General features: G+C 39.3%; 1 protein-coding gene across 6 annotated transcripts; it reads left to right on the top strand.

Moving 5' to 3' along the window:
- Nucleotides 1-3,035: 3,035 nt before the first annotated feature.
- Nucleotides 3,036-11,559, top strand: LOC113032777 (uncharacterized). Of its 6 annotated transcripts, XM_026185877.1 has the most exons (9): nucleotides 3,036-3,298; nucleotides 4,599-4,695; nucleotides 6,766-6,860; nucleotides 6,992-7,017; nucleotides 7,190-7,258; nucleotides 7,458-8,252; nucleotides 8,808-9,005; nucleotides 9,408-9,618; nucleotides 9,963-11,559. In XM_026185877.1, exons 6-9 carry the CDS (start codon nucleotides 7,547-7,549, stop codon nucleotides 10,213-10,215), a joined length of 1,368 nt encoding a protein of 455 aa, XP_026041662.1. In that variant the 5' UTR covers nucleotides 3,036-3,298; nucleotides 4,599-4,695; nucleotides 6,766-6,860; nucleotides 6,992-7,017; nucleotides 7,190-7,258; nucleotides 7,458-7,546; the 3' UTR covers nucleotides 10,216-11,559. The 6 variants fall into 6 exon arrangements, with proteins under 6 accessions (XP_026041662.1, XP_026041663.1, XP_026041666.1 ...); XM_026185878.1 differs by lacking the exon at nucleotides 6,992-7,017; XM_026185881.1 differs by lacking the exons at nucleotides 6,992-7,017; nucleotides 7,190-7,258 and having other exon boundaries at nucleotides 3,036-3,209.
- Nucleotides 11,560-12,051: the final 492 nt, after the last annotated feature.

Genomic DNA, 12,051 nt, shown 5'->3' with positions numbered 1-12,051 from the left:
TTAAACTGAAGCTCTATTTAGAGTTAATAGTCATGATTAATTTCCCTTTGATTTAAAATTGGCAGCCATCCAGTACAAAGTCTTACTCTAAAACCTGCTGTCCTTGACTGGTTTCCACATCAGAAACCAGCCTAAAACAGGCCGGCTGCCTGCCAACGAGGATACAAAAACGGACCAATTTGCATATTGCTGATGCATACCAAAAATGCCTGACAACGAGATGGAAAGAAGTGGTTGAGGGTTTTACACAAGGGCCTTTTAACTTGACACATGAGCTCAAACATTGGCCTTTTAGTGACAAGACCTTTTAGTATGCAGTCTGAGAAAATAGTGCTGACTTTACAAATATATTTTTGCGTGCTCATCTTACTCTTAGCTTTCTCCTCCTTATTTATCAATATAAATGAGGTTAGCGCATAGAGTTGTATGATTGCCATGAGTTTGTTGAGTACTTATTCAGAATCTGGCTGACTTCCTGTTTGCTTGCCACACATGAGTACGATTAAATAAAAGTAATCTTTCAGGTTTTGTAGAATTTGAATATGTTGAAACGTATTTAACAAATTCTGATCTGTTGAGTAATGGAGTCATTAATGGTGTTTTTAACTTTATTCACCATTTTAAAGCCACTTTTTGGCCTTGTGAACATCATCTGATGGACATACAAGTATTACACAGTTCAGGATTGTTTATTAGGGATTTGGCTGCAACAAAAACGTGTTTTGTCAGCTATATTTTACAATATCCTCTTTCTTATAATCTGTTTATGCTCGTCGCTCCAGCCGGTAACAGCTCCATTTTTCTGAGTCATAAATAGAACTTTGAAAAGACAAAGAGCAAACTTGTAAAATTCACAGTTACAAAAACAGCAACAATTGCTACTAAATAGCTGACAGTGAAGGTTAATACTACTTCATGGTATCCCTAGTATTACAAGATAAAACATGTTATAGTTGCAGTGACATCCTGAATTGAAGTATGCAGTTCAGTGGTGATAATGGAGGTATTGGTATTATATACCCTTAATGCACTTTTTCTCACAGGTCCACATGCTAAAACCACACTTATGTCTTCCCAGAGGTCATGTGGGCAGGAACATGTGTGTTAATGTGTTCTCTCTCTGCAGAGTAAATGCCAGTCGTGTGCCCTAAATGTACAAGCAGAGGGGAAGGTTCAGGATGAGGCTAAGAGAAGCCATCCCTGGCCCAGTTATGACCTTTGAAAATTAGCAGTGTCAATCTCTGCTTGACTGGTGTTCTGACTAAAGTGAAACTGGGAGGACTCAGAAGAGTTCTTCACTTCTTCAAAAACAGCCTTGCTGAAAACCCATTTTAACCCTTTTTAAATAAATACACCTTTAAAATGGAAAAGCTATTAGGAATTAGTAGCAGCAGTTGAAAAGGTGGCTTATGCCTCATTTATTTCTGCTTGGTTTGTTAAGTAAAGGACAGAAGAAATGGGAGTGACACCAATATTTTCAGCTAAGGTGATAAAATTTGGTAGATCACACATTTCTCAAACAGAAACAAGGGAAGGGATTGTACTGGTTTTTCACTTTTTTTGCTTTGACTTGGGAAAAAGCATCACATTTGCAGTTCATTCACACTGCACAGTAACTTTAAGTGTTGTGTAAACATCCCATCAGTAAGGCTGTTTCTGGGGGTGACACTTTTGCTTCACCTTTCCTAATGTATTCAACTTAATGTTGTGTTACTTATAGTAATATTCTTGTTGCGATCCCATTGCAACTCTGCAGAGAAAAATTATTTTTGCACCGATTTTGTTGGCAAGCTCTTTCAAAAATGACCTCACGTGTGGCAGTAGATGCAGCGTTACAGCCAAAAATGTTTTGCACACTCACTCTCTCTGTGTGCACTGCCAAAAAATCCTCGACACAACACAGTTTGTTCATTCAGCGCTTCAGATTCTCATTTCATTAGTTTTATTAAACCCGGCTGATGACTTGTCTCATTCACAGATGACTCTGTTACCACTCTGAATCGTGTCCTAAATGTGATCCTGCAGGTAGATGCCCTCAGGTCAGGGCCAGAAAAATTGCTTCTGGCAAAAGTAAATTCACCCTCTGAGGACCGGTTATAGTGATGCATCGAGTTGTGGTCCGGATATTTCTTTGTGAAGCAAAAGATGAGGAGTAAAGGTGAGAGCTGCTGCGGAGAGGGAATATGGGGATTGACAGATAAAATCCAGAGAGAAACAGAGAGAATCTCTGAGCTGCGAAGTGTAAAGCTCATCTGTAGTGGCAGATTGAGTCCAGATGTGGGAGGCTGGGGGGAAGCACAAATGTTAATTATGAAAAGTTTGGGGGAAAATGTGTGTTTATTGTATTTAATGTGTGGCGTGCATGAAAACACATCAGTGGCATTCAGTTAGGGCAAGCAAGGAAGCAGTGCTAGTCTAGTGAACTCTTACAAAAAAAACCTATTCAACTCTATCAAAGAGAAAGTGATCTCTCTTCTTACAGCTCAGACAGCATTAGGCGAGAGCTTTGGTCCCATAAAATATCTCCTGTTGGCATCCATCCTGTAAATTACTGCCATTTTGTAGCCTCATCTTCTGAAAGAAGCTATTAGAATCTACAGCTTCTGTCATGTTCACCAGCGTGTCTGCATCCTGGTAACAAAATGCTGAGCTTTTCAAGCTGAGAGGCCAGCAGCATTTACTGGTTGTTTGTTTATCCACATTGTGGGTTTGTCTGTGGTCTTTAACGGGAGGCTGACGGGTGCCCCAGTGACTGCACAACAAGCTGTTTTTGGTTCTGCTTTCTTTGCTCTGTGGTGTCCAACTCTAAACCTCAAGGGCCAGTGTCCTGCAGGTTTTAAATGTGTCATTGATCCAACACAGCTGATTTAAATGACTAAATTACCTCCTCACCATGTCTTGACGTTCTCCAGAGGGCTGGTAACGAACTAATCATTTGATTCAGGTGTGTTGACCCAAGGTGAGATCGAAACCCTGCAGGACACTGGCCCTTGAGGCCTGGAGTTCCCCACCCTTGAGCTAAAGTCTGCATATTGTGCTCAAAGAGAGCTAGCATTGTTGCACCTGGAGGAGTCACACACCTGTTCCCGATGTCCTTGTTTGTGCTACCACTTAAGGTAGTGGCAGCACTGCAGTCTTTGTTGGATTGTTGAGTTTTAACCAGTTAGTGAAGTCTGGCTCCTTCACCACTGGGATTGTGCGGTTTGCCTGTAAGTTGGGACAAAAAAAAAAAAACAAAAAAAAAAAAAGCAGCTTACCTGCTGTTTCCTTGTCTACGAGGGACCTTTGCGGGAGAGCGGTGAGCTGTTTTGTGTTCTTGGGAGAGAATCTTTGGATCCATGTGGATTTGTGGAATAACCCTGTTGTGTGGAAGCCCAGGACTTTTGCTGGGGTTGATCTCCTGTTAAAACTGTTATTTACTGTAAATAAATAAACGCACTGAACTGTTTGAGTCCTGCCTGACTAGTGACCCTTAACAAACAGGCTACCCCAAAATGCAATGGTAGACATTTCTAAAGTGTCTTTTTAGTGCTCCTTGCAAAACACTAGAGGACCTTTCAGCAGTGTAACAACTGATAAGACCCAAATGTGCAACTCCATTGATGAGATTAAGGTTCAAATTCTTTGTGATAAAAAAGGAGTTGGGACAAAGGTAATCAATGCAACCACACAAACAGAGAAATATGAAGCAAGCAGAGGCAAAAACACTAGAAGACTGTCATGGGAGGAGTACTAAAAGAACACTGCGAACACATCTGGAAGGAAACTAAGGTACGTAAAACAAACCTTAAATACAGATGCAGGTTAGACACATTAAGGTGGAGCAGATAACTGTATAGAAGGGAGAAACAAAAAGCCAAAAGGTAGGCAGAAAATTCAAATTAGCATGCTTTTAAAAATAAAACATGGGCAGAAAGGAGAGTGTTTGTGACAGAATTATATGAAATTGGTTGGCTGAAATACACGGATAAGAAATAACCAGCAGTAACACCTAAACACAAGGACATAGACTTGCAGTCCAAAGCAACTGTGGATTAAAGTGACATTCAATGATTAGTCATGAGACGTTCCAATTAAAGATTTCAGGTTGGCTTTTTATGAAAGTCAGAGGCGCTGCAACAAAGTACTGCCTGTGATCCAACGCTTTTCCTCTACTTGATCTGGGATTACATATACCAAATTAGTTGCCCTTTTTTCTTTTGTTTTTATTTTCTGCTTGCAATGACTATGTTTGATATTGCTGTGTTTACGGCTCGCCCGTCGCCTGGCCCTTATTATTCATTATTTACATATATCATTAGCATTGGCATAGCATTGCTAAAAAAGAAAAGTATAAAATTTAAAAACAATCAGCTTCCCTAACCCAGTGTCTGCAGATGGCTCCCACTCCCTGAGCCTGGTTCTTCAGGAGACTTCTTCCTGTTTAAATGAATGTTTCCTTCTCACTGTCACCAAAGTGCTTGCTCATCTGATTGTTGGACTTTTCTCAGTATTATTGTAGGGTCTTCGCCTTTTATCATAGCATAGAGGCAACTGATGTTGTGATTTGGCACTACATAAATACAATTGAACTAAATCTCTTTCCTTGTCCCTCCCAGGAGTTGACCGATCATTTCCCTCATAACTGCCAAGAAAGCACTTTGATCAGCTGATCAAGAAATAACGGTCAAGACCTCTCAAAGGAGCATCTACAATGTAAGTCTGATAACAGTTTAATATTATAAACTGATGATGAATAACTGATAGCATGTTTACTTGTAACAGTAGAAAGCCTGCAGCGTGCATGCATTTAACTCTGCTAATGTTTAAATTCAGGACAGAATGAGCTAAACTGCAAACAAATTTCCAGTTATTTAATTATTTTACTTTATTTAGGCTGATCTGTTACAGTCTCATGTTTTAGGTGCGATTACACCGCAATTTGTGATGTTACAACTTCTAGGATAAAGAATTGTAAGATGTCTCTTATCTGTATCTGCAGTTTGCCAGTGTACTTTATTTTTTAGAATATTTTCAGTTTGATGAGCAATTAGCTAAAATGATGAGCCATAACTTTTGGTACAACTCAGTGTAAAAATTTTTTTTTTTTTAATTTATTTTTTTTTTTTTTACATACAATAGTTTAGCAAGAATTATGGATGCAAATTCTTTCTGACTACAGTGTTCATGCTGTAGCAAAACCACAGAGATGAATAGCAAAATGAAATAGTGGGGGAAAAGTGTGAATGTGTTTACACTTCTACCAGAACTCTTGGAAATGATGGTTCAGTCATTTTATGTTCGAAGCTGTGCCTCATTCTCACCACTGGACATATTTGGACAGACTTTATTGTAGGGAGCCGGCAGATCAAACACAGTTTTCTGGTCTGACTTTGATTAACTTTTTTATTCTAATAAGCACATCTGTCTTTTAATGTCTAGAAAAGCTGGTGGTTTCTTTGCATGTGTGAAAACAACTGGCTGCTATAGATACCCAGCCATTAACCGCCTTGTGGGGACTCGAGCTATCGAGAGTTGTTGGGCTTTTATGAGAGTCGTTGGATAGTCGTTGGAGAGTCGACCCACCCGGCCATGAGATGAAAAGACTGTAAACTGTAGATAAATAAGTGATCATTTCTCTCTCACCACCTTTGTTTCAAAGTATCAGCAGATCGTTACTTACATGCTTTGGATCAGTTTCAGTAGGAAAACATGGTTGTTTATTCTGTTAGACCTCTTTGTGTTATTATGGAAGGAAACGCACTGAATGAGCGTTAAAGTCATCATCACTTGGGTTCCTCTGAAGACATGAAATATATTTATACACAAACTGCAGAATAAAAAATGTTGTTTGAGCTGACATGCACTATAATTATCAGCTTGCAGAAACCATCTACAGACTGAACAAAATGGATGGATATGATAGGACTAAATAGTCTCAGCTTTTTGGCTTCTGACTTTTGAGTGTTATAAAGTTTTGTTAGATGTTAAGATTTAGCCTCCTAATACGTAAGTAATAGAGTACAGGCTGAGTACTTTACATGGACTGTAAATAAACTTTCTTTCTCCACTTCATAATCAGTGGAGTGCTCAAGATGTGCTGCATAGATGAGCAACATTTGTTTGCCAACACTTATACACATCACTGCAAATGTGATCACAGAGAGAACTGGACACATTTTGTATCTTGTTGTAGTCCAGTCATGTCTTTTTGTAGTTGTTTACATCCTTCAAGGTATTTTATTTTAACAGTTCTTTCACACAAGAACTGCCAATAATGTTTGAGTAATCAGGTCATGTCAGAGGTTGTCTCAGACCCATTACCACTGCTGGACATCCTTGGACAGACTTTTTTCAGGAGCTGGCAGATTAATCACTCTTTTCTGATCTGACTGTAATGAGCATTTGTGTTCTCAAATGAACATCTGTCTTTCATTGCCTAGAAAAATTTCTGGCTGCTTTGTCTGTAAGAAAATGGCTGACGGGTTTAGATATTCAGACATTAACTCTTTTGTGGGGCTTCAGCCAATCAATCACTGAGGTGTGGTTTAAATCTGGGTGATCAAGGAGTCTGTCGCTACACAAAGGATTAGTGACAAAATCAAGACTCGGGGACAATACAAGAGGCTGATTACTAAGGTCACATGTAGATAGTAACCTGTAGATAAACAGGATGTGCAGGTATTATTACATCATGGAGTCGTATGTTAATCAAGTACCAGCAAGCTTTTTAAGAGTCACAGACCAGAGATACTCATTCATTTTCATTTGACTCTGAGCGTGCAGGCTGGAAAAGCTTCTGCCTCTGGCCTTTTGGATCATGGGGATGTGTTTTTTGAAGGCATAAGACCAAATTTATTTTTCCCAGGAGTTTCTACCAGGTAAGAAATCACAATTATTTTTGAACTATATATATCCACTAAAGAGATGTGTTAAATATACATTTATTTGTATATTTGGCGAAAGCATTGTATTTGAATGGATGTTAATTTTACCACATAATTATTTTCAGCATGCTTTTACCACATCTGCCCTAAGGTAAAGGTGTTTGCAATCATTTTGACAAAAATGCTGGATAGCTTTCTTGGAGTAATATAATTTCATTCTTCACAGCACAACTTTCAACTTCCGTGTAAATAGTTTAGACACCAATTACCAAACAATGGCTATGACTATAACTTGGATTAATACAATACTGCTTTGTTTACAGTGATTTAGCCCATGATGTTTGAATTTGCAGTCATATTTGTCTTTAAAATAGTCCTTCGACTACAGCCAGGTAAGGAAATACCAAAAAGTTGATTCTGTTCAGTTCTCCACTGAACAGACCTTGTTCGGCTGAGCATGCATCAAGAGACTTTCTTGAGTAACTGGCCAAAAATAAACTTATTTGAGAGATGGCTTAAGCGAGTTCTGTGTATCTTCTTTGTATTATTTTAGTCTGGATGGTAAAAGTGTTATTGTTCTTAACTTTTCAGGTGCAGCCTGCCTTCGAAAACTTGAAGGCAGGGTTTTAGGCCAAAGGAGCGTTAAACAGGCCTGGAGCTGAGGCTTCCAACAAGTCAACATGAGGGTCAAGTGGCTATCACATCTGCCACCCGAAGTTTGGGTCATGGTGTTCAGCTACCTGAGCACACAGGAAAAGCACAGGGTACGCTGCTGCTGCAAAGTCCTCAAAAAGCTGATTGACCACCCATGCCTATGGCGGAACCACATGGTGGTCCTATCCAACTTTCCACGCTACACAGCTGGATTCTGGGACACACTAAAGTATCGCAGGGTGACCCATGTTGCAGTGCAACGTTTGAGGCCCAAAGACTGGAAACACCTTGTGAAGTCCCTCCCACGGCTCACCACTATTGTCTGCATGGAGGCACAGCAGCATTACAAGAAGAAAAGTGTGGACAACCTGCCTGATTTCCCCAACCTGAAGACTCTCGGGATACGAAACGCCACATGGAGCGAGCCAATGCTACAGCAGTGTCAGACTGGGCAGCTAGCAGAGCGGCTGACTCACCTGAGTGTGTGTAACATCCAGCTGCCAAGCACTGCTGAGTTCGTAAACAGCGTGTCACGCTTGTTCAATCTGGAATATTTGCTGTTTCACCAGCAGGCTGAAGCAAAGCTGCAGGTGGTGGCACCAGTGCCATCTAAGGCCTTCCATAACTTGCTATTGAACCTAAAGAAGCTGAAACACTTATCCTGGGAGATTACAGAGAACCCAGTGCCACTGCCCGACGACTACTTTTATCCCCCAGACCCAGAAGACCCAGGTAAGTCTAGTGTCTTTACAGCATTTTATAACCCTGCATCAGAACCAGTATACTTTTTTTTTCACCTGAAATATTAAAATAGCATTTATCAAAAGAAAATCACACTTTACATGTGGGTTTACCTGCTAAATTGCTTCCCAAACAACATTTACAGCTGCTGTGTAACTGGATCAAATGTATTTTGTGACTCAGCGGGTCAAAAAATCAGACAGCTTTCAGTAATTTCATACATTTATTAGCAATGTATCTAACTTGCAGCATAAAAGACATTACTGAGTACAGAGTGAATGATACTGTTTATCATAGTTTTTTCCTAAAGGAGTCAACTTGCTAAGAGTTGCTGGATCACATGTGACACGAGGAAGAATAGCTGCTATGATGCTGCAACTAATGAGGGTCTTAATAAACTTAACTAAAGATGTCCTTTACTGATCAGTCACCATTCAGAGTTTTACTTACTACCTAAGCCTGTAGTGGTGGGACAGTTAGATCAGCCACTGTGCCAAATTATTAGCAAACGTTTGACTAACTTGCTCCCATTATTTGGTCCTATAGAAGCGTACGGTGGCCCAGCACTGACTTCTCTGGAGTTGGTGAATTACCCAGAAACCATGCTGTCTGAGAACGCGCTGAGGGGACTGACCTCACTGAAGTCACTGACTGTTCGCTATAGGTACCTAAAAATTGGCGTCGAATGTCGTCTAGAGTCCTGGCTGAGTTATCTGTATCAGCTAGAATCACTGGAAATCATTGGTGAGTGTCACCATTGTTCAATGTGTTTTTGGTTTTTTTAGTTTAGTTTCGCAAATTTGACCTGATATACAAAATAAAGCAGTAACACAGACTAGCCACATAAGTCACTACAAATAGTACTCATTATTTTAATTTTAAAAAGCAGGTATTAGTATTTGTGTAAAGGTTGCCTGCCAGCATTTTAGTGAATACTCTGATGCTGTATACATCCTTAGTTAGTAGGAGAAATTTTCTCGATCAGAAAACGGGGGATGAAAACTTTGTTTGTCCCATGTGTTGCCTGTTCCTTCTTCCTGTTTGCAAAAGTAAGAAGCAAATAAAATTTAAAAAAAAGAAAAAGCAAAAGATCAAGCTTTAGGCCAAAACTGCCTCCTGTAACTCTTCTGATTTCTGTCTGTCTAGGTGGGAATCCTCTTGCTTTCTATACAACCATTTTTCCACCCCGTGTGACCAGGCTGGTGCTGAGAGTGATCATATCACTCAAGGATTTATGCTTCATCGTGAAGAAAGTCAAGAAACTTGAGCACCTCGACATGCATCAGAACCGCTTCTCCGGCAGTCTCTGCAAAAAGATTCCCTCACTATTTCCTCAGCTCAAGACTCTCAGGATACGGTGAGATGGCAGATTTTTATTTTCTATTTAGTATTTATTGTTATTGTAGATAGATAACATTGCTCAGTGAAATTATTACAGATTACATTTAATCGATTACCTTCATGCAGTACTGACTGACAATTTAAAAAAAAAAATGTTGGTGGCTTAAACTTGCTTCATTTATTTAACAAAGGCACTAGAACTTTAAACTATGTTGCAGCATTTTCTTAAATACAACCCAAACATTAATCTGCTGGAAAGAGTCATCAAATTTTTCTTTTTTCTTTCTGGGTTTCCAGTTGCCCCAGCACCAGATCTTCCTATCAGGAGTCTAAAACATATATTTTTTGCCCTTTTTCTAGATATTTCCTTGAGGAACCAAAAAGTGACCTCCTGCTCCTCAGCAATCTCAAACACCTCGAGCAGCTGGAGCTGATCGTGGAGCGCTCGTACATTCTCAAAAGTGACCGCAACGACCACCCCTGGCCGAGTCCGTCTTTGCAGGAGCTGATCAGAGAGCTGCAGGAGCTGTCTGAGAACAGGATCAACATCATCACCACAATGCGACAAAGAAACCTTTTTCAAGAATGTGATTGTGTTTGGGAAGGGGAGTAAAGACACCGCGGTTAAGCCGCAGGTTGCCAAATGAAGCTGAATGATAGACACTGACATTCAGACAACACTGTCATCTGACGTCAACCAGACTCTGAGACACTGCAGAGATTTTTTTCTTTTTCCCACAAAGTCTTATGTTTTCAAACTACTGCAACATCACGCTCACTATAATCTGAATTCTGACACGATCATACAATCATACACTGATGTCTGTAACCCAGCGGCAGCCACAGCAGCACAACGCAGTGTTACATGTTACAAAAATCTAGATTTGCACAACCGGCCGAAGCAACACCAGTGCGCGATAGTGGATGTGACATGTGAGCTTTAAACCACCCTTAACAGGCAGGACCCTAAATGTGAGCAGTCTGGAAAGTCTTGAGATGTATATTTCAAAGCCAACAAAAAAGCCACATTACTGCAGAGGAGTTATTGAACTGTTGGCCTAATCAGAAAGCTTTTTCCAGTGCATGAGGAGGTGAATTTACATGAGCTGTGTTGTAGATCTTTGTAGAGGATTATAATCTTTCTAGATTTACATGAATTGTAGATCAGTTTCCTTAAATTTAATTTTGTTTTTGCGTTTACGGTCATTTAAGGTAGTTTTCTTTTTTCTTAAACAGGGAGAAATGATAGATCTGTTTGCATATTGATTTTGCTCTGGCTGATTATTATTATTATTATTTTTTTTTTTTTTTTAATGAACTGGAAAAACTGAAGTCACTGTTATTATAATCTATTTGTTTCTGGCACAAAGAATGAAAGCAAATAACAAAAGTACAAAACAAACCCAAACCATTAGCATCAAAACTGAGTAGCAAGCAAACTGAATTGAAAAGGCAAGAAGCTGCTTCTTTGTAGCTCCACTGAAATGCTACAGATTGTTAATGTTAATTCGGTGCTTATTTTTGAATGGTCGATCCAAGCATGTGTGTTTGTTAAACAATTTTTACAAGTTGTGTGAACTTTTATATTTTTTATTTTGGTTTTTTTTCTAATACAAGCCCTTTTTTCTGAAGAATTGTATTGTTTGATTGAATCCTCTTTTTCTTTTTTTGCAAGTATAAAATCAAGCACCTAGCCATGAGAAACATAAAAGTATTTGTTTGGGGGCAGCTTTTATATCTCCTCTCTGACGGTAAGAGTGAAAAAACTCAGCGGGAACCACTGAAGGTGTCCTACATGATGCTGGAAACGCTGTGGATGTAGTGCTGTTTGATCATCTCCAGGATGGATGAGACAGTGATAGCGATGATCTGTCCTGCTGTTCACACAAGCTTGCCCAGTTGTTGTATGAACAAAAAATACTTCAAAAACAATAAAAAATGTATTTTGTTCTTTAAATGTCAGACTTGAGTGAGTAGATGCTTGAAACAACACATGATTTGGTTCTCCTTTAATTGGCCTCAACAATGAGAAGCATCACCTTCCTTAACACATCCTTACATGCTTACACACGTGTTTTAAAGATCCAATTACACACAAAGCGGTCTTATTTAGGTATTTGCCAGACATGAGTATAAATTACACACACAGATGCAGTTATCTGACAAAAGTCTTTCTCATAAGTCAAATGTAGAAGACTGCAGTAGTTTAAATATGAAATGAGTAAGACAAAGTTAGAGACGAAGTACAAAGTAACAAATACAAGTAAAAATACTTTGTAATTGGGCTTAAGTAGAATTTTCAGGTATTTTTACTTGAGTATTTACTTTTTACTTTTACTCCCAAAATTTTGACACAAGTATCTACACTTTCTATTCCTTTATTTTCAAAACAGACTCGTTATTCAGGAACAGGAACGCTTCAATGCACTGCAGTGTTTTTTTTTTTCCT

The sequence above is a fragment of the Astatotilapia calliptera genome, chromosome 11 (genome assembly GCF_900246225.1).
Source record: "Astatotilapia calliptera chromosome 11, fAstCal1.2, whole genome shotgun sequence".
NCBI lineage: Eukaryota > Metazoa > Chordata > Actinopteri > Cichliformes > Cichlidae > Astatotilapia > Astatotilapia calliptera.
The sequence above is the reverse complement of the archived record's forward strand: the minus strand, read 5'-3'. Positions and strand labels throughout refer to the sequence as shown.

Bases quoted from the DNA above. Each gene is read 5' to 3' on its own strand.
- LOC113032777 (XM_026185881.1), top strand. From the start codon at position 7,547: ATGAGGGTCAAGTGGCTATCACATCTGCCACCCGAAGTTTGGGTCATG. The intron at 9,006-9,407 runs GTGAGTGTCACC...CTGTCTGTCTAG, and splicing joins AGAATCACTGGAAATCATTG to GTGGGAATCCTCTTGCTTTC. The intron at 9,619-9,962 runs GTGAGATGGCAG...CCCTTTTTCTAG, and splicing joins CTCAAGACTCTCAGGATACG to ATATTTCCTTGAGGAACCAA.